General features: G+C 44.5%; 2 protein-coding genes across 10 annotated transcripts in view; both read left to right on the top strand.

Annotated features, from left to right (window-relative positions):
* The first annotated feature begins 293 nt into the window (after positions 1–293).
* LOC126508794 (endogenous retrovirus group K member 25 Env polyprotein-like) lies at positions 294–9,955 on the top strand. The gene is made up of 3 exons (XM_050154201.1): positions 294–1,076; positions 6,107–8,048; positions 9,896–9,955. Exons 2-3 carry the CDS (start codon positions 6,108–6,110, stop codon positions 9,953–9,955), a joined length of 2,001 nt encoding a protein of 666 aa, XP_050010158.1. The 5' UTR covers positions 294–1,076; position 6,107.
* A 10,755-nt stretch (positions 9,956–20,710) lies between these two features.
* Adam23 (ADAM metallopeptidase domain 23) overlaps positions 20,711–21,224 on the top strand; it is a 156,354-nt gene continuing 155,840 nt past the window's right edge. For all 9 annotated transcript variants that reach the window (XR_007593978.1, XM_050154276.1, XM_050154278.1 and 6 more), the window contains exon 1: positions 20,711–21,212. Coding sequence is in view for 8 of the 9 variants with exons in the window: in XM_050154276.1 (XP_050010233.1) it covers positions 21,014–21,212 (199 nt within the window). In the remaining variant the exon portion in view is untranslated. The remainder of the gene's footprint in view (positions 21,213–21,224) is intronic.

The raw sequence follows: 21,224 nt of genomic DNA, 5'->3' as shown, positions 1-21,224 counted from the left end.
TCTAAACACATTCATCAATTTTTTGGGGGGGGGGGTTGTTTGTTTGAGGGAGTGTCGATGTAACCAAGCTGGACTTGAACTCACCAAGCAGCCGAGGCCGGTTTTGAATGCCTTATGTTCAAGAGTATATTACCTGGAAAGTTGGACAGCCTGATGAGAATATAGGAACTTAGCAAGCCTGAATTTTAGATCCAAATACATTTTTGATTGTATTTGTTTACTTATTTGTGTGTGATTGTGTGTGTGCCACATGTGAAAGTCAGAAAACAATTTTCTGGGGTTGGTTCTTGCCACGTCCACAGCAGTGACTGCCGTGTAGTGACAAAATGCCTCTGCGCTGGCTTTCGCCTGCTGAAGGATTGGGGTTAGAGCTTCCTGGAGCGAAGCCCCAGGTGGTCCCCTGGCAATCAGTGGTCAAGATAGGACCTGATGCCTTAGGCAGATCTCGTATCTGGAAATGGCCTTGAGAGCGAGCCCTCCTGGCACCCTGCATGATCTTTCTCTGTATTTCTTATCTTTCCTGTTTTCAGCTGACTGCTCACCAAGAAATCAAAGTATGTCCTTGGCTCGGCCCCACCGTTCTTTAAGCAGTCCTTGAGGAACTGAAGCATGCCCCACGCCACATGAGCCTTGGAAACTTTATTAATAATAAAACAGAAGAATAAAAGACTATATAGACAAAAGCTAGACCCAGGACTCTGAGAACTAGTCCCCCACGGTAGAATATGGTTAGTGGTGTGAGACAGAATTCTAAGAGACAAAACTAAAAGTCCTTGCCAACACCTTGAGCACGTAGAAGGAGTTCTATTTTGATTATGCTTAGCCTTGATTTATGTCTGGAACCCTGAATGGGGTGATGCAGTGAGCCTGCCAAGTTCTTTGATCTGTTTTGTACATAAACTGAAGCTTTGCAGAAGTAAAATTGCAGCAGATTTTCACTACCAGTGTGTCTGTCTGTCATTCCCTTGCGTCGTATCCTGGCTATCCTATCCTTCACCCTGTTCTCCCGTGGATAGTGGTCTCCAAGAGGGACGGTCCGCGGCAGGTGGCGCTCGGAACAGGGACGTGAAGGATAGGTAAGCTTTTCCCCCTTCTCTTTTTCTTTCCAATAGTCAGGAACGACTCTCACCAGGACGCTGCAGGTTCGCCGGTAAAGGATCACCGGTTAAGTGTGAGTAATCTAAGTATAAGGGAACCATGGGGCAACATATGACTAAGAGCGATAAAATGATGGTAATTATGCTGCGGCGACAGTTAGCCAAAGCAGGATTTCAGGTCGCAGAAGACGACATGGTAACTTTTACCAAGTTCCTGAAAAAGGTCAGCCCTTGGTTCACGGAGGAAGGGACCTTATCGCTAGATGAATGGAAGCGTGTGGGTAAGGAAATGAGGCGCTATGTGCGTGAGAATGGGGAAAAAACTTTACCTACCTATGCTTATCAAATATGGTTTCAGATCCGAGAACTGCTGTCGGAAATTTCCCCCTTTGAAGGCTTGTGTCGTGACACTGCCTCTGAAACGGGAGCTGCTTCTCCTATCTATAGTGAAGTTGGGGAAGAGGAGGGGGACGTGGAAGAAAAGAGACCATTAAAACCTTCTGCTCCCCCCTTCGCCTCATCTCATCAGCCCTTAGCAAGGAATGATCTTGATGGCGACTGGGGTCTGGATGATCAGCAGGAGGAAACAGAATGGGAGGATGATTTTAGAGACCACACTGATCCTCCAGTAAGGGCAGCAATTGGGAATATCACAAAAGGAAAACCTGTTCCAAAGCCACGCAGCCGCCCCCTACCTCCTGTAGGTTTTCAGGGAGCGCTGGCTGAGGCACGTAAAACAGGTGATACTTCCTTGGGGATATTTCCTGTTACAGAAATTGGAGATAACGATGAGCCCATATGGGAGCCTATGCCCCTTAAAACTCTTAAAGAATTGCAAAGTGCTGTTAAAAGTCTGGGGCCTTCTGCCCCCTATACCTTACAGGTTTTGGATATGGTCGCAAGCCTTTGGCTCACTCCTCATGACTGGATGCAAACTGCCAAAGCCACATTAAGTCCAGGAGATTACATTCTCTGGCGTACTGAATATGAAGATAAATGTAAAGATTCTATAGTTCAATCTATAAAGAAGAGAGGCCCTAAGCCAACAATGTCCATGTTGATGGGCACAGATGACTATGCTCTTCCCCAAGATCAGGTAAAAATCCCACGTGATATATTGACAATAATAACTGGTAATGCCGTTTTGGCATGGCGCAAGCTCCCACCTCCCGGAACCAAGGGTGGAGCATTGGCTAGCATTAGGCAAAAGAATGAAGAATCCTATCAGGACTTTATTTCCAGGTTAGAGGAGGCAGTCACCAGAATGCTGCCTCCTTCGGAAGGAACAGATATGCTATTGAAACAATTAGCATGGGAAAATGCCAATGCTCTTTGTCAAGATCTTATTCGACCTCTAAGACAGACAGGGACATTAAGTGATTATATCAAAGCATGTATGGATGCCTCACCAGCGGTCGTTCAAGGAATGGCCTATGCAGCTGCAATGAAAGGACAAAGATTTAGCGCCTATGTAAAAAAGACATATGGAGGGGGTGCAAAAGGCATCACCACTCCTACTTGTTATAATTGTGGAAAACCTGGGCACATTCAAAGGGATTGCAAGAAATCCAAAAGCTCAGGACGAAAAAGTTTACCGGGCATATGTCCTCGGTGCAAAAAGGGAAAACATTGGAGTAATGAGTGTAACTCAAAATATCATAAAGATGGTTCACCTCTCACTAAAGAAGGAGAGGAAGAACCTAAAGAGTCAAAAAACTAGAACAGGGGTGTTCTCCTAACCCGACACCCAAGGGAGAAGAAGGTTCTCCGTCCCAGGGCATGTTAAACCCTGAGGCATCAGAATTCACTATTCATGATTTGCCTAGAGCTACTCCAGGAAGTGCTGGACTAGATCTAGCAAGCTCAGAGGACTTGCTCCTCTCCAAATGGGATGGAGTGGCCTTAGTTCCTACTAAGGTTTCTGGGACACTCCTCCCTCAGACAGTGGGACTAATCATAGGGCGAAGCTCTAACTACCAGAAGAACTTTGAGGTTCTTCCAGGAATAATTGATGCAGATACCCAAAATGACATTAAAGTGATGCTTCGGCCCTTGGCTGAAACTATACAAATACACAAAGGACAACGTATAGCACAGTTATTGCTATTACCATACATTAATTTACCCAATAAAATATTAAAAGAACAAAGAGGTGAAGGGCAGTTTGGATCTACTGAAGGGATCTTCTGGGTTAAGGAACTCAATGAGAGACCATTTAAAACTATTAAAATAAATGGTAAAAAGATAAGGGGTCTCATGGATACTGGGGCTGACAGGACATGTATTTCTAGCAGGGACTGGCCAAACTCTTGGCCGATACATAAGACGGGATCATCTTTGCTTGGATTGGGATCAGCCTCAGGAGTTATGCAAAGTTCCATGATTCTTAAGTGGGAAGATGAAGGAAAAACAGGACATATCCAACCATATGTTTTACCCTCCTTACCATTCACACTCTGGGGGAGAGATTTGCTGGATTCCATGAATGTTAAACTGGTTACTTCAGATAACCTTAATGAGCAGTATTTTACATAGGGGCCACTGCGGAAAAATTATATGCAGATAAAATAGAATGGCTGACTCAAGAGCCGGTTTGGGTGAGTCAGTGGCCCCTAACAGAAGAAAAAATACAGGCTCTTGAGCAGCTGGTGCAAGAACAACTAAACAAGGGTCATATAGTAGAATCCAACAGTCCCTGGAATACTCCTGTATTTGTTATAAAGAAAAAGTCGGGAAAATGGAGATTGTTACAGGATCTCCGAGCCGTAAATGCAGTCATGAAGGATATGGGGCCCTTGCAACCTGGGCTTCCATCACCAGTAGCCATACCTCAAGAATGGAAGATTATTATTATAGATTTGCAGGATTGCTTTTTTACCATTTCCTTGCATCCTGAAGATAGTGAACGTTTTGCCTTTAGTGTACCTTCAGTGAATTTTAGGCAGCCTTTTAAAAGATATCAATGGGTCACCTTGCCTCAAGGGATGAAGAATTCTCCAACATTGTGTCAGAAATTCGTAGCTCAGGCCCTGCAGGAGGTCAGGCAGGAATTTAAGGAAGCCTATATAATGCATTACATGGATGATATCCTTCTGGCTCATCCAGAACAAAGGACAGTTGAAAAAATTTTAACACAAGCCATTTATAAATTAACCCAGTATGGACTTGTTATTGCCCCTGATAAAGTTCAGCGTGACAGACCATTGAGCTACTTAGGACAAACTATAGGCACTAATTATATTAGTTCACAAAAATTGTCAATTCGAAGAGATAAATTGAAAACATTAAATGATTTTCAAAGGCTGTTAGGAGATATCAATTGGCTAAGACCTTATTTAAAAATTACCACTGGGACTTTAAGCCCTCTTTATTCTATACTTCATGGGGACGCAAATCCTAAGTCGCCTAGGCAATTAACCCAAGAAGCATTAAATGCATTACATATTGTTGAGGAAGCCATTGCCTGTGCCAGGGTTCACCAAATAAATTATCAAGATAGATGGGGCCTGCTGGTGTTTCCAACCGCTTATACTCCCACTGCCTGTTTGTGGCAACACGGAGTATTGGAATGGTTACATTTACCACATACTCAGGCAAAAATGTTGGCTGACTTTCCTTATTTGTGCTCCCTTTTAATTATAAAAGGTAGAATTAGATCTAGAGAACTATTTGGACGAGAGCCACATTTTATAATAACTCCTTATAAGAAGGCTCAAGTAGACTTATTATTACAAAATAATGAAGATTGGATTTTGGCTTTACAAAATTATACAGGTCAGATAGAATATCACTACCCCAAACATCCTCTCATAGAATTTGCTAAGACCGTGGAAATTGTGTTTCCTATCTGGTATTCATCAGAACCTCTAGATCAAGCGATATTAATCTTCACAGATGGTTCTTCCACTGGAAGGGCTGCAGTTTATACATATCATCATGGCTCATACTGGGAAGAAGGAGAGCAGACTTCTGCCCAGCAGACTGAAATAAGAGCAGTAATTTTAGCCTTCATGACATTTCAGCAGCCTTTTAATTTATACACAGATTCTAAATATGTAGTTAATTTGTTTCCAGCATTGGAAACTGCCCTTTTGTCAGGGAAATCACCTATATTACCTTTGTTACAAAGATTACAAATGCTTGTACACCAAAGGAAAGAGAAGTTTTTCATAGGCCACATACGTGGTCATTCAGGTCTTCCAGGCCCTCTAGCACAGGGAAATACTATGGCTGATTTATTAACTCGGTCTCAAGGTGTCTTTTCAATGCAAGAAGCACAAGAGAGTCATGCCTTACATCATCAGAATGCAAAGGCTTTGAAACAAATGTTTCATATTACCAGAGAACAAGCTAGGCAAATAGTAAAGCAATGCCAGCATTGCCCAGTTGCCTACCATCCCTTAAAAATGGGAGTGAACCCTAGAGGTTTAAAGGCTAATGTTATTTGGCAAATGGATGTGACTCATGTTCCATCCTTTGGAAAATTGTGTTATGTCCATGTGGTCATAGACACTTATTCTCATTTCATACATGCTTCAGCCCGAACAGGGGAAGCTGTAAAAGATGTGATTCAGCATCTTATTCAGAGTTTTCAAGTAATGGGTATTCCCTCACAGATCAAGACAGATAATGGGCCAGCATATACTGCCAAAGCATTTGAGCAGTTTTGTATGCAGTGGCATATTCAACATGTCACAGGAATCCCTTACAATCCACAAGGACAAGGGATTATTGAAAGGGCCCATCAAACCTTGAAGATGCAAATACAGAGGCTACAGCAAGCCAACAAGTATTATACTCCTCATCATGTGTTGTCACACAGTTTATTTACATTAAATCATTTAAATATAAATGATCAACAAAATAGTGCTGCAATAAGGCACTGGAACAAGGATAGAAGACAATCTCCATTGCCACTAGTAATGTGGAAAGATCTCCTTTCCGGCCTCTGGAAGGGGCCGGATGTTCTAATCACCTCGGGACGAGGGTATGCTTGTGTGTTTCCACAGAATGCCGACTCCCCCATCTGGATCCCAGATCGCCTCATCCGACCTGCTGTTGCAAAGCAGAAGAAGGAAAAGACGGTGGCGGAAGCAGAAAAAGCAGCTCCAGCAGCAAATGAAGAAAATGAAACTAAGCCGGCCCACGGCAGAAATAACATGGACGAAGATTCGTCATCTGACACGAGAAGCGAAACAGCTGCTCACTGAACAAGGAAAATCCCTGACAGCGTCTATGTATTTCCTCGCCTTTTTGGCCATTATCTCTGCTCCCCAAAGGGTGGAGGGAGTTTCCTACTGGGCGTATGTCCCGAATCCCCCTATCTTGCAACCCGTGGGGTGGTTAGATCCTGAGCCTTTGAAAGTGTTAACCAATGATTCAGTGAGAATGGGTGGTGCTCAGGATTCTGACGCACGAACTGGTTTGTCCTCTCTTATAACCTTTGAGGGAAGGGCAGACTCGCTTCCGATCTGCATTTCGCTTCAAGGGAGAGTGCCTTCGGGTTGCCTGAGTACACGCTACAGTACTTTTCTCACTGACGGGCCAGACAAAGAGAATGCAGGTAGGAGATGGATGTGGGAGATTCAGATGCAGACCTTGGGAAATCCTAATTATCATGACAACTTTACGAAAGTTCATGATCTACCTATAGATCCCTGTATAGGAAAATATAGAGACAAGAATCAATTTTGGGACTCTTCTTTGTCTAAGTTTCCTACATGGCTAGCTTGTGGCTTTTCGGATTCTGCGATGTGGGTTAGGCCTGTTGATTATGATTATGAGATATGGGACTATTCAAATTCTAATTCAGGGGTTAAAAGGAGCAATGGCAAAGGACTTTATGAAGATTACATTGATACCCATAAAGACAAGTACCACAATTATGCGTGGACTGGATTAGGAGAGCCACTTAGGCGATGGTTTTCTCCAGGATTTGTAGAACCCTACTGGTTTGCAAAACATGAAAATAAGACAAGGAAACATACTGATCTTTTTAGACTGGTTGCTGCAGCCAATATGTTTCTGGAAAAGAAGCCCAATCATACAAAATCTGAACCTGTCGGACTGAAAGCCTGTATAGCATATCCTAATGCATTGCTGTTAGCTCAGGCAACTTTTGTGAATATTTCTCAGGAAGGGAAGTCGTATAAAATAGTTTGTCATTCCTGTAAATTGACCAATTGTATAACATCGGCAGAACAAAAAGAGTTAGGTACTATGATCATTGTTAGACGCCCTCCTTTTGTGATGTTGCCTGTAGATTTGGGGAATGATCCCTGGTATGATAATTCTGCTATGCAGGTTTTAAACACTCTAAATGAGTTGATTAGGCCAAAGCGATTTGTAGCAGTATTAATTTTGGGAATTACAACATTAATTTCTATATTAACCACCTTTGCTGTGGCTACTACAGCCCTGGTGCAGGAAATTCATACTGCCCATTATGTGAATGCTTTGAATAAAAATATTACTTCAGCATTATTAGAACAAGAAGCTATAGATAAGAAGTTGGAAGCAAAATTAAATGTGCTAGAGGAAGTAGTGCTCGTTCTTGGTCAGGACATTGCTAATTTAAAAACAACTCTATCAACACGTTGTCACGATGATTTTAAATCAATCTGTGTCACACCACTACCTTATAACACTTCACAGCCATGGGATAAAGTTAAGGCTCACCTACAGGGATTGTGGCGGGATAACGATATTACTCATGATCTAGCCGCATTACAAAAGGATATTTCTGCTATGAGTCAATCTCATTTACAATTAGGGGGACTGCAAGATTTGGCTTCGCAATTGGAACGTGGACTTAAGAGCCTTAATCCCTTAGATTGGGTGCAGTACTTTGTATTCATTGGAGTAATTATACTCTTGATAGTATTGGTCATCTTTTTATTCCCCTGTCTCTTAAAGTGCTTATTTTCTTCATTACAGGCAGTGAAACAGGAGGTGTTCGAGCTTCATTTTAAAAATAAAAAAGGGAGACCTGCCACGTCCACAGCAGTGACTGCCGTGTAGTGACAAAATGCCTCTGCGCTGGCTTTCGCCTGCTGAAGGATTGGGGTTAGAGCTTCCTGGAGCGAAGCCCCAGGTGGTCCCCTGGCAATCAGTGGTCAAGATAGGACCTGATGCCTTAGGCAGATCTCGTATCTGGAAATGGCCTTGAGAGCGAGCCCTCCTGGCACCCTGCATGATCTTTCTCTGTATTTCTTATCTTTCCTGTTTTCAGCTGACTGCTCACCAAGAAATCAAAGTATGTCCTTGGCTCGGCCCCACCGTTCTTTAAGCAGTCCTTGAGGAACTGAAGCATGCCCCACGCCACATGAGCCTTGGAAACTTTATTAATAATAAAACAGAAGAATAAAAGACTATATAGACAAAAGCTAGACCCAGGACTCTGAGAACTAGTCCCCCACGGTAGAATATGGTTAGTGGTGTGAGACAGAATTCTAAGAGACAAAACTAAAAGTCCTTGCCAACACCTTGAGCACGTAGAAGGAGTTCTATTTTGATTATGCTTAGCCTTGATTTATGTCTGGAACCCTGAATGGGGTGATGCAGTGAGCCTGCCAAGTTCTTTGATCTGTTTTGTACATAAACTGAAGCTTTGCAGAAGTAAAATTGCAGCAGATTTTCACTACCAGTGTGTCTGTCTGTCATTCCCTTGCGTCGTATCCTGGCTATCCTATCCTTCACCCTGTTCTCCCGTGGATAGTGGTCTCCAAGAGGGACGGTCCGCGGCAGGTTCTCTCCTTGAAACAGTGGGATCTAAGGCATCAAGCTCAGCAAAGCACCTTTGCCTGTTGTGTAATCTTTACAACCAAGACACGATTCACTGTTTATCAGGGACTTGATTGACCTAGGCTTTTGGTACTTTTATTTGCTGTCCATTGTGCCCACTGTGCCTGTTCAGGACTCTATGTTTTTGCTTTGGCACCCATAGCAGCTGGCTGGCAAACCCTTTCCTAGTAACAACTGGCAATATTAAAGACAGCGTTGAACTAACCCTAGTATTATAATGAAAGAGAAGAATTTTCTTCTTAGCATCAGACCCCGAGATATCAAACGCTGGGTCCAGAAGCAAACACAGGAACATTTGCTATCAGACAGTGTCTTTGGCTTAAGAAGGTCTACAGGGGTTCTGTGTCCCAGTTTGCCCAAGGCATTCCTACTTTATGCCCCGTGTTCTGACAATGTTTGTAGCATTTGTCTCATTCCCAAAGTGTCTGGGTTTAGGAATAATAGACGCAGTCTCCCAGGTAGGAGCCTTGCGGTGTTCACTACGAAGATGTCATTCTCACCTTCTGAAAACAGAGACAGCGCTGCTGGCCTTCGCATCCAGGAGAAGGACACACGTGTTTCTTAGTACTGCCAGCTTTAAAGATTACAAAAGTAGAAACTTAAGAAAAGCAAACAAACTCATAATTAAAGATGTTTATTGTCCACACTGAGTCTGGCAAAGAGAATGAGCAGCGACTGGGTTTCAGGAGGAAAAAGACAATGAGATAGAGATGTGGGCTTGGGGTCCTATTTCCTAAAGTATTTTCAAAAGCGAAGGGGTATGTGGCCAAGAAAGTTACGAGAAGGGCCCGCTACATATCAATTTATGGACCTGCTTGTTATTAACATTCCCTCAAAAATACTCTCTAAAATTTCAGATGCTAATTCCACATTAACATAGTTCAGGTTTAGAATGGTTGTCGTCACCTTACTAACACGGGCCATGATTTCGAAGGCTTTGGAATGGACTTCTCCCATTCTGCATTGTACCAGGTGTTTGGTTCTTATCATTTCAGGTTGCTCCCAGTGAGCCATTTATAATGCCTTCTTTTGGTCAGCACCCAGCCCTTCGCTAGGGCTTATATACCAAGGCTGGGTGCAAATTTGAATGTCTTTTCTATTTGGTCCAAAACATTGTTTTGTCGGCACTTTAAGATGTTCTTTCATTTCAGGATTGTCTGTTTCCAAAATCTAAGTTGAAAGTCTATGTTGTGTGTATATGACTGTATGTGTGTGTGTTATTGCCAGCTGTCATTTGGATATCAATCTATGTGTGCAGTGATGTTTGGAGGTGGGACGCGTGTTTGTTTATTTATAAACAGCTTAGATTACTTTTTCCAAAACGTATTTTTGACATTAAGACTCTTATCCTAATTTCTGGCCATGTAACCCTGCCTGGGAAAAATCCTTTTACAATTTATCTTAGTTCACCCAAACACTTAGTCCATGTGAAGAGAGTGTTTCCTACAAGAAAGGACATTTTATCATGCATTCTTTTTGATAACTTATCAAAATAACAAAGGAGAAGTCTTAGAAGTGGGAGACGTCCGGGCAGTCCAGGGATTTATCTTCTGCTGGAGAAGCAGTTGCTGGTTTCTGCTGTTCAGTTCCCGTCTCTGAGGCATGTCCGTATTCACGGCATGGCTAATCTACTCCCATGACAACGCCAAGAAGTAACACAGCAGCTCAGCACCAGTCTGCACAGCTCAGGGCACTAAGTAGCAGGAACTATGCAAGAGCATGCCCTGTGCTCTGGGCTGGTCTGTCTTTTTGTATTAGAACAAGAGAATAAAAACATCTAATGAATTCTGCTGAGGGTCTGAGCTTTTATAATTATTTTCTTAGAAATCCAAACATTTTAATATGCCAAAAGCTAATGTTACTGGGATGGGTGAATAAATGTTGCAAATTATAATTAATCATAGTAAGCAAAACATAATAGGTGCTTATATTGGTTAATTTAAAATTTAGAAAAAAGATAAAATTCACTGGTAACTAAAGATGTTGTAGGGTGAACTCTGTTGTAAGAAACATCTGGGCCACAATTAGTTTTTTGTTCCATAATTCTACAAATAATTACATATAATGACTGGATTTCAAAAATCCTTAATATAAAATTAGGAACAGAATTTAGAACAGAAGTGTGTGAATAAATAAGAGGGCGGTTTTAAATAGACAAAAATAAAATTTAAGGGCTGACAAGACTCAGCAGGGTAGCGTATTTGCCGTACAGTCTGACGACCCGAGTTTGAGCCCTAGAATCCACGGAAGTGGAAGAAGAGAAGCAACTCCACGAAGCTATCCTCTGGCCTCCACACATGCCCCACAGCACATACTAGTGCACACAAGCACAGCAATAACAACAAAATCTTAGAAGTAAAATGTAGATTGTATTTCTAGCTAAGTGCACAATTTCAAATGCTATTGTTCTTTTGAGGACTTTGTCTTGGGTAGTCAAATGACTATACAAGATCAATTTTTTTTCAACTCTAATTTTAAACACAATTAATTGCTAATAGAGAAGGAGGAGGAGGAGAGAGAGAGAGAGAGAGAGAGAGAGAGAGAGAGAGAGAGAGTCAAACTTAGTTTTCTTTCTTCAAGTACTTGAAATGTTCCTAGGATGACACTTGACAGATTGATACTGTTTGAGACTTATGATGTGGTTGAGAATTAATACTTCTGAGTTAGGCAACTGTGAGCTCCCAACCCAGTCTGCTTCTTAGAGTTCAGACAGTTATGAAATCTCTCCAAACTTCAGTTCCTTTAGCAGTAAAAGCAGGGTTTGTAATAGTCAGCTTTCCCCTGGTGCCAGGAAAACTCCCAGAAACCCATAAGCATGACCCCCACTAAGACTCCTAGCCATCATGGAGAGTGTGCCTGAACTGACCATCTCCTCTAATGAGATTGGTGACTACCTTAGTTGTCAACAGGGAGCCTTCATCCAGTAACTGATGGAAGTAGATGCAGGGATCCACAGTCTACACTGCGCTGAGCTCCTGGAGTCTTGCTGAAGAAAGGGATGAGGGATTGTAAGAGCCGGGGTGGTCATGACAGGGGAACCCACAGACACAGCTGGCCTGAGATAATGGGAGCTTACAGACTCTGGAGTCTGCATGGGACTCATCTAGGCCCTCTGCATGTGGGTGGCAGTCATGTAGCTTGGTCTTTTGTGGGGCCCCCAGTAGTGGGATCAGGACCTGACCCTGGCGCATGAGCTGGCTTTTGGAACCTATTCCCACACAGGGGAAGAGCTCAGGCTTTGTTGACTCCTATGGGAGGCACACCCTTTTGAGGAGGAGTAGATGGGGTAGGTGGATAGGAGGTAGGGGGAGGAAAGAAAAAGAGAGGAGGGAGGGGAAACTGTGATTGGTATGTATAGTAAATAAAAACATGTAAGAAAAAAAGAAGAAAAGAATTGCTGAAAAATAAAGGAACATCTGAATTAAATTCCATCACTGTATTGAAATATCGGAGATAGACTATTTTATAGAGAAAAGACGCTTATTTTCTCACAGTTTTGGAGGCTGAAAAATTTAACCAATATGATGGCATTCTGGTAAGCACACTTCAGGTTATATTACATCCAGGACAGATGACATCACACATGGAGGAGAGCACAGAGGGCCAGGCTTATAACTATCGGTAACTAGTCAGGATCCCATGAGAACTGCTCGGCCTGGCAAGGGCTTTGGAAGCCTCCAACAAGACCATACTTTCTGATCCTTCCCAAATGGTACCACTAACTGGGGACCACACATAAGACCAGGGGCCCACTCTCATCCCAACCACCACAGACTATGATGTAGAAGTACAAGCTAAACAAACCATTTCCTCCCCAAGTTGCTTTTGGTCATGATGTTTTCTCACAGGCACTAAGACACCAAACTTGCCTTCCACTAAGCCACATCTCTTCAAGGTTGTGACCTCTTAACATGGCTATACTGGGGACCAAGTATCATTGGATGCGAAACTTGTCCCTTGGACTTGAGACACGAACAGTAGAAGAAATAATAACTTCGTTCCCGTGAACGGAGTCCAGTGGTTATCAGGGGAAGGAGGTAGAGGAAGGACTGGGGAGATTGAGGCCCCAAGGTCCAGAGTTGCTTTAGGTAGGCTAGATAAGTCTAGAGGTTTGGTGTGTGACCTGGACTAGAGTTAGTAGCATAGCAGGGCATCCTGGAAAATTACTAAGGGTGGATTTCAGGTGTTCCTATTACACAAAATATATGTTTCACTATGTGCGATGATGGATAGGTTGAGTTGCTTGACTGTAACAATGATTTGAAACAGGCTAGAAAGGCAGGGAAAATTAAGAGGACGTGGGAAGAGACAGGGGCTCCTCTCCTTTAAGTCTGACTGAGGTCTCTATCAGCTGAGAGCCAAGAATTATAGAACAATTAACAGAACTTGCTGTGACGGTTGCCACTATAGGAACTATATTATTTTTGTGCAGACATATTTTCTAATTAGAATGTTAAAATAGCAGTGAGCCATGCTGAGGCCTGGGAGTATATGACCTCCTTTTCCAGGAATTTAACAAGGATAACTATTAACTTTTTGATTAAAAACCCTTTAACTTCCTCTGTACTCTTCCTGTCTGTCTTTCCTTCTTCCTTCCATCCCTCCCTCCTTCATTCCTGTCTTTCTTTGTTGAGAAAGGGCTTTTCTTTTTAGCCCTATCTATCCTGGAACTCACTCTGCAGAGCAGATATCTTCCTGCCTCTCCCTCCTAAGTGTTGGGATTCTTTAATGCCTTTGCATGGGTCGCCACCACCTTGTTTCTCCTCTGCACCATATACCATTTCTGTTAAAAGGTTTCACCTTACCTTTCCAGCTACCTATCTTGGCAACCGTTTAAGGTATGACTTCAGAAGCCACCTATAAACATATTTTTCTTTTATATGTACAAACACACACACACAATTACATATACATACATACATATAAAAGACACTTAAGTGAAACTTTCTCCTTGGAATTCTCGTCATGGTTGTGGGAGCAGATGAAGTCCCGAGTGAATGTGTGCTGTTGATATGAGCATGGCCAGGCCGAGGACCCCAATGCTTCAGACCCGTGGGAATGGCAAAGTCTTCCCTGGATCAGGCTTTGGGAAATGGCAAAGTACTGTGGGACAATGGTCTACACCCTGTCACTTGTATTTTAAATAAATGCTGATTGGCCAGTAGCCAGGCAGGAAGTGTAAGTGGGGCAACCAGGCAGGAAGTAGAGGCAGGACAACAAGAATTCTGGGAAGAGGGAAGTTTCAGTCTGCAGTTGTCACCCAGACACAGAGGAAGCCAGACACAGAGAACACAAGGTGTGACTGCCTCGCCGAAAAAGGTACCAAGCCATGTGGGTAACACAGATAAGAATTATGGACTAATATAAGTTATAAGAGTTAATAAGAAGCCTGAGCTACTAGGCCAATTAGTTTATGATTAATGTAGACCTCTGTGTGTTTCTGTGGGACTGAATGACTGAAGGACCGGGTGGGACAGAAACCTGGGTCAACAGCAAAGCCTTCCTCTGATCTATGTGCAGATGTTGACAGTGTATGAGAAGCCAAAGCTTCCTCAACCCAGATGATTGCAACCCGAGACTGCTCCCTTGTAGACTTCCTACTGAGATTAGCTAAAGCTGCCTCCAGGATCAGCGGCATATAATAAACATGGCAGCGAGTGTCTGGGCTGCTGGTACGTCTTCATTAGCGCATACAGCCCACATGATTCCCACTTCACTGTGTGTGTGTCTGTCATGTTTTTCATCCCCTCATTGCTCCAGTTAGGTCAACTCCTAAAATACTGTAGCTCTTGTCACATGATGTCACATGGTGTGACAGCCTCCTTTCCTAGGAACCCATGTGCTTACATCTATGTTAAAACGTTTTTCTAATAAACTTCAACTGTTTCATACTGACAGTTTACGAAATTCTTTTCTACAGCAAAATCTAGACTCCCAGCTTCATTCCAGCATTGGTTTCCAAAAGGGGCTGCCGAGGTTGCCCCAGGCTGCAGTGGGAAACTGTCACTGGCCTGCAATTTTGCTAGGTATATCAAGATATTATGTTCTATAATTTTTGATGAAAAGCTTTTCAGGTGAGTAAACATGCAGCCAGGTAGAGGACCACTGTCAGGTCACACATGTAAGTCCTGGTGTCCCCTCACCCGAGGTGGAACTCCTAAAATGAGTACTAGTAATGTCCTTCTTAAGCTGTGGGGTTGAGCATCACATAGATGGGCACAGATTAAAACACTCTGCATTGTATAAATGTACAGTAATTAGTAAAGTTGCGTTTTTGTTGTTTATTATTTCATTTTATTCTTCTCTCAGTCATTGCATTAGTAAAGTTGTGTTAAAGGTTTTCAGCAATTGTTATTATGTACAAGGGAGGATTATAATTCGCACATTAATTTTTGGCTCGAGTTCAAACATTCTCAGAGAACATTCAGCTTCTGTCTAAGAGTGGTCGTGTTTTCCCCACCCTAGTCCTGCCCATCAGTCCCTGGCTGCAGAAACTCCTCTGTGAGGAGGACCTAGTGTGAGTTTGAGCATCATTGACAACTCAGTGGCTCCTGGCAATCAACGCGTCCTAGCACGTTTGTAGAGCACATACTTGTTTGGTGCTTTTTGCTGTGGTTTGTAAATACACTAGAACTATGGGACACATGAGGCCAGTGTTTGCCAAGTGAGAGGAAGATGAACTGCTTTTCCAATTGTGTTCTGTCAGGAAATTTCCAGTTAAACTGCATTTGGTATAACAACCTTTCAAACCTGATTATTTTCAGGGAGTACCTTCTGCCAGGTGTGCGGCACTGCACAGTCTCCCAGGACTCTCTGTTTAATGGTCCCCAGTGTCCCTTTCGTAGGAAATTCTTTTTATTTTTCCTAGTAGTGTAGGAGTCAGTTACATTGTGACTTCTGAAACTGTGGCATCCTTTAGAATAAATACTAGCATACTTTAAAAATTTTAAGTTTTTTTTTTAACTAATCAGCTAGCTTTTCCAGTAGACGCTTATGCAGAGTAGGCTAGTATCGAACTTACTAAGTGGCTTAGAATGACCTTGAGAATTGACCCCTCTGCCTCTACCATCCACCTTCTGGGGTTGCAGGTGTATACCTCCGTTCCTGGTTTTATGCTGGTTTATGGAATAAACCCAGAGGCTGAGGTGTTATGTGGTCTGGCAGACTTATTTTCCATAGACGCATGTTTCGGGTCACACCATGTGCTGCGTTGTGTCTGGAGCACAGACTCACTATCCTGCATCTGCACTCCAGGACCGAGTGTGAGGAGTAAAGGCAGATCACCGATAGTGACGGGCTCACAGAAGGGATGTCACGGTGTGTGTTACCTTGTCTTCTGACTTCTCATGGCTGTAATGTTCATGCAAACCTCTTTGCTCTCCAGAAAATACAGTTTGGCACAATAAAGGAAAGTTTTGACATCTATTTTGTTTTGGTGAATAAATTCTGACACTTGTCCCACCATTTAAGTTCTGGGAATTAGCACCAAAAAGGAGAGATGCTTTTTCCTTAGGAGCTCGTTCATGTATTGAACATCTTTGAAGAAGTTAGTGACAGCTTGCTGATACTTACTGGTTGAAAGCAAACAATTGAACAAGGGTGATCAGATTCACACATGTATACACACAGAGATATATTATATAAACATATATATATATATATATTATACACACAAACACACACGCACGCTTCATAGTACACGGGTGGATGTCAGAGGACAACCCTCGGGAGTTGGTTTTCTTCTTCCACCCCGTGAGCTCAGGTGTCAGGCTTGGCAGCAAGCACATTATTTCCCCGCCGAGTCTCCTCACCAGACCCAGGTTCTTTTGAAAATAGAGCACTAAATGTTGTACCTGCCTGCCTCACTTTTCTACTCACAAGCCACAGGCCACAGTACAGTTTATAACTATGAACTTTAGTGTATTTGACTGTGTAGTGCAGGCAGACATATTCTGCTGTGTAAAATGATGGGCTGGTGAGTTAGAGCCTGCAGCCTAGATTTTTTATTACCTGAAGATTATTTTTTATTACACTTACGTATGTATTTGAGATAGAGCCTTGCATGTAATTTTTGCTTGTCTGGAACTTGTGATGTAGTTCAGGTCGGCTGTGGTATCATCTGTCTCTGCTTCTGCAATACTGAGATTTAAGGCATGCATCATTCAACACACTCAGTTCACACACACACACACACACACACGGAGGGAGGGGAAGAGGGAGGGAGGGAGGGAGGGAGGGAGGGAGGGAGGGAGGGAGGAAGAATGTGCAGTGTGCATGGTTGTTTGTGGAGTATATTTGTGGAGGTCACAACCCTAGTGCAACTTGTAGCTATCATTTCTTGACTTCAAGTGGTTCCCAGGGATTGAACTCAGGCACCTTTACCTACCAAGACTTTCTGGCACTGATTTTTACATTTTTTAAACTGTTGCTAAGAATAAAATAAGTGACAGAGACCACATATCCCACAGAGCCCACGATACTGACTAAGTGATACTTTCCAGAAAACGTGCTGGCCCCTGATAAGTGGAAAATATCAACAACAGAGCTCACTCGTTCTACACATTGACTAAGAAAGAAACGAGTGTTGTTCTTCTCTTTAGTACAGTTTTCCACCTGTTTACTCAGTGTTCGCAGTCACCAGAATGAGACCCGGTGACGTCGCCCGTGAAAAGCATATGACATCATCACCCACAGCCGGCTCTGTGAGGCCAGTTACTCCTCAGCTGTGCGGCAGTCCCCTCTGCTCTTGTTTGAGCTCTTACTGTCTCCTAGACCTTTTCTCAGCTTCCAACGTGGCCAAATCACTTTAATTGTTCTCCTGAGCCTGTTCTGTCACACCCCCTCCTTCTCCACCTCCTTCACCCTGCCCTCCTGGGACCCTTGTGGGCCACGTGCTTTCTAAATCTAATATTTCCATGGCTTGACTTTTTCTTGTTTTTATTTCATTTTAATTGTCTCACGGGTTTTAAAATCAGCAAGCAGACTTTGGCAAAGGGAGGCCACAGTCAAGTGGCGTTCCTGTCCAGGCCAGCTGAACCATTTCTGCAAGTACTTGATTGCCCAGTCTGGAGGTTGCTTGGAGACACTGGTGTCCATACTGTATGGTCTGATTTGCCCCATGAGCCCCCACAGCAATCAGTTCCCACATCTGCCACTCTGACCAGATCGTACCAGTGGTCCACCGAAGACCTCCACAGCCAGTGCACCTTTGTTTCCAGAGCCAGGCTGATCTCAAACTTTAATTTTCTTAACTCCAGCCAATCTTGCTGAATCTCTCCTGTTGCTACCTGAATTCAGTTGTCTTTTGACAACCTCACCTGCAGTGGCAGATTTGTGTGAGTGCGTGTGTGTGTGTGTGTGTGTGCGTGCGTGCGTGTGTGTGTGAAATGCTGGAATGGAACCCTCAAGGCCTCTCACATGCTAGGTCAGAGCACTGCACCCCTAGCACCTCTTTTTGCTAAGTTTTGTTAGGGAAAAGCCGATTTGCAAACGCAGAGCAAGGCATTGGAGAGGAATCAAGAAAGTCGTTACCCTACACCACAATGGTAAAAATGGGACTATTCAGAAGTAAACTCCATCACAATGAAACATCTTAAACTAATAATAAGAATAATGATAAATATAATAAATTGGCAACTAAAGAATATGCGATCCTGTTGACCTTTATTTAAGTAGAGGTTAAATAGCAAATGCTAATTAATAACCTTTCCTTGTGGTTTACCCATTTCCTGCCTCACTTGCTGGGGACCCTGCCTTGCCTCCAAGTGCATCTGTAAACATTACACTGCTATATATAAATGCTGTTTTTCCACTACACAGCATAAATCAGCATCCTTCCTTGTAAATATCCCCACTCCTCATCAGAAACCGAATGGAACCGCATCCTGCGTAGGCTGGTGGGTTGTAACAGTGATGATCTGTCAGCCCAGCTCAGATGGTAGGTTTACTTAGTGAGCAGATGGAGAGACCGTTGCTCGGTTAAGAGATGCGCCTTTGAAATAACTGTGCCGGGACACTTTCTCCTCCATTTCCTTCTCCCTTCAAAGTCCTTGGCCGTCTTCTTTCTGGTTTTATTCTCCCAAATTCATTTCCAAGATGCGTAGTATAACAAATACAAGTTGGGACAACCTAGCCACCTTGCCCTCTTGAGCAAGACCTTTGCAGGAATACTGGCCTTAGGGAGCAAAGACACCTACACGCTCAGCAGCTTGACTACACCATGGTGCTGGGTAATCTACCCAGCCTCCGGCCTGACTCACTGATCACGTGTTATCCAAGAGAGTTCCCTGGGCCTTAATTATCATGTTAGGACTTGGGGCTACAATGTGAACGACAAGGAAAACCGTGGCTGCCTCATACGGAGTCTCTGTGTGTGTATGTGTAGTGTTAATATTAATTACAAGTTGATGTGTCCCATAAATACTCCTGCTAAAATTTGCAATGAAAAGGCTAAAATTAATATCCGACACCCCAACAATCTGAGGTCTGTGTGCAGGTCTGTCCGTCCGTCCTTGTCTCTCTCCGGAAGTTCTTGTGTTGAAGCTGCACAGAGAAGGCAGCAAACAGTCTTGACAGCGTGATGGTGATGGACGCTTAGCTTGTTTTCTTTTTTAGGATTAGGGTCAGGTTTAGGGTTACGTTTACGGTTAGGGTTCGGGTTCAGGTTAGGGTTTGGATTTGGGTTCGGGTTAGAGTTATGCTTAGGGTTTGGGTTAACTTCTTGAAATCTCCCCGACCCTCTTCAAGTATATATTTTACCTCTATTTTAAATACAGATAGTGGAATAAGATACCACTGTTATTGCTTAGCCATCCTTGGTAGAGTGTATATGTCAATGCTGGTATTACTGGAGTCTGGTGGTAGAAACGTGTCTCGAATTCCAGTTTGAACTACCAGAATTAGCAGCGGCTACTAACCCACCCAAGCCAGGGAATTGGCAGAAGTGAAAGTATCCCCTTTCTCTGAACAAGGTAAGACTGGAGCCCATAAATAGAAATGTGTTCTCAGAAATGTCTGTCCACCGCCAAGGTAGGTTGACAGACGATAGATTTCCCAAGATAGCTGCCACGATTGGTTTCTACTCCTCCGTATTTATTCTTTTCCAGACACGGCCCCTCATACTTTCTGAATTTAGCTTTCCTCAAACCTATGGGCACAAGCAGGAAGGACCTATGACCCTGCAAAGGGATCCCAGTGGCTCTATGCCCATATAGGCAAGCCTGCGGATGCTCCGCAGAGCTTCCCACTGTCATCCCACTCGTTGTGAGGAGAACAGCTATTTTTACTTCCCCGGCAGCGGCCCTTTATATTTATTTGAGGGAAGGAAGTAAATAAAGATTCTAGAAAGAAAATGCGTGGACTCAGTTTTCCCTGTGCTGGAGAGGGTTGGTATAGAAGTGGGTGTTGAGGATGGGTCGTTTTCCTTGGCAAGTTGCTGTTAGATCAAGCCCACCCCAGGACTGGAATCGTCTGCACTTTTCTCTTTGGGTTCAACCCTGACTGTAGGCTTGTTTCTCCCCTACCCCCATCTTTGGAGGTGCCACCATCTCTTTTGATGCTGCCTGGGATGCTGTATCACTCTGCACCCCCCCTCTCCCCACACCTCCCCGGGGCTCCCACAGCAGAGCATGCGCAGTGTGGTCCATGCGGGCCACAGCATCAGCATCTGCAAGAGCATCAGCATCCGCACCCGAAAGCCCGCTCGGGCGCGCTCCCGGAGGGTGGGGTGCAGTACCGCGCTGCGCGTCCCCGTGTCTCGTGCCCGCGCCGCGCGTGCCCGCGCCGCTCGCTCCCGTGCTCCTCCTCAGCATCCTTAGGCCCGGCAGCAACCCCCGCAGTCACAGGAGCGGCCGCGCCCGCCACTGGGAGGGTGCAGCCACTGGGGAGGGTCTAATTTGGCTGAGCGGAGGGGACCCTCTCTGCAGGCCGCTTCCCGAAAGGCGGAAATAGCCGAGGAGGGCGCGCCGACGTCCCCCAGCCCCCGGCCCCTGACCCCTGCCCGCGGCCGCAGCATGCGCGCCCAGCCGGCGTGACCGGCTCCGCCCGCAGCCGCCCCGCAGCCCAGCCCGGAGCTCTCGCGGGTCACTCGGACCGGCGCCCGGGAGCGATGAGCCATGAAGCCGCCCGGCAGCAGCTCCCGACGGCTACCCCTGGCGGGCTGCAGCCTGGCCGGCGCCTCCCGCGGCCCCTGTCGCTGCCCCGCCGGCCCGGTGCTGGCCCGCGCGCCACCCTGCCGCCTGCTCCTCGTCCTTCTGCTGCCAGCGCTCGCCGCCTCGTCCCGGCCCCGCGCCTGGGGGGCCTCTGCGCCCAGTGGTGGGTATGGCC

The sequence above is a fragment of the Alexandromys fortis genome, unplaced genomic scaffold (assembly GCF_014885135.2).
Source record: "Alexandromys fortis isolate MF-2015 unplaced genomic scaffold, M_Fortis_MF-2015_v1.1 scaffold_40, whole genome shotgun sequence".
Taxonomy (NCBI): Eukaryota; Metazoa; Chordata; class Mammalia; order Rodentia; family Cricetidae; genus Alexandromys; species Alexandromys fortis.
The sequence above is the reverse complement of the archived record's forward strand: the minus strand, read 5'-3'. Positions and strand labels throughout refer to the sequence as shown.

Bases quoted from the DNA above. Each gene is read 5' to 3' on its own strand.
- LOC126508794 (XM_050154201.1), top strand. From the start codon at position 6,108: ATGCCGACTCCCCCATCTGGATCCCAGATCGCCTCATCCGACCTGCTG. The intron at 8,049-9,895 runs GTGTTCGAGCTT...TTATCATTTCAG, and splicing joins TACAGGCAGTGAAACAGGAG to GTTGCTCCCAGTGAGCCATT.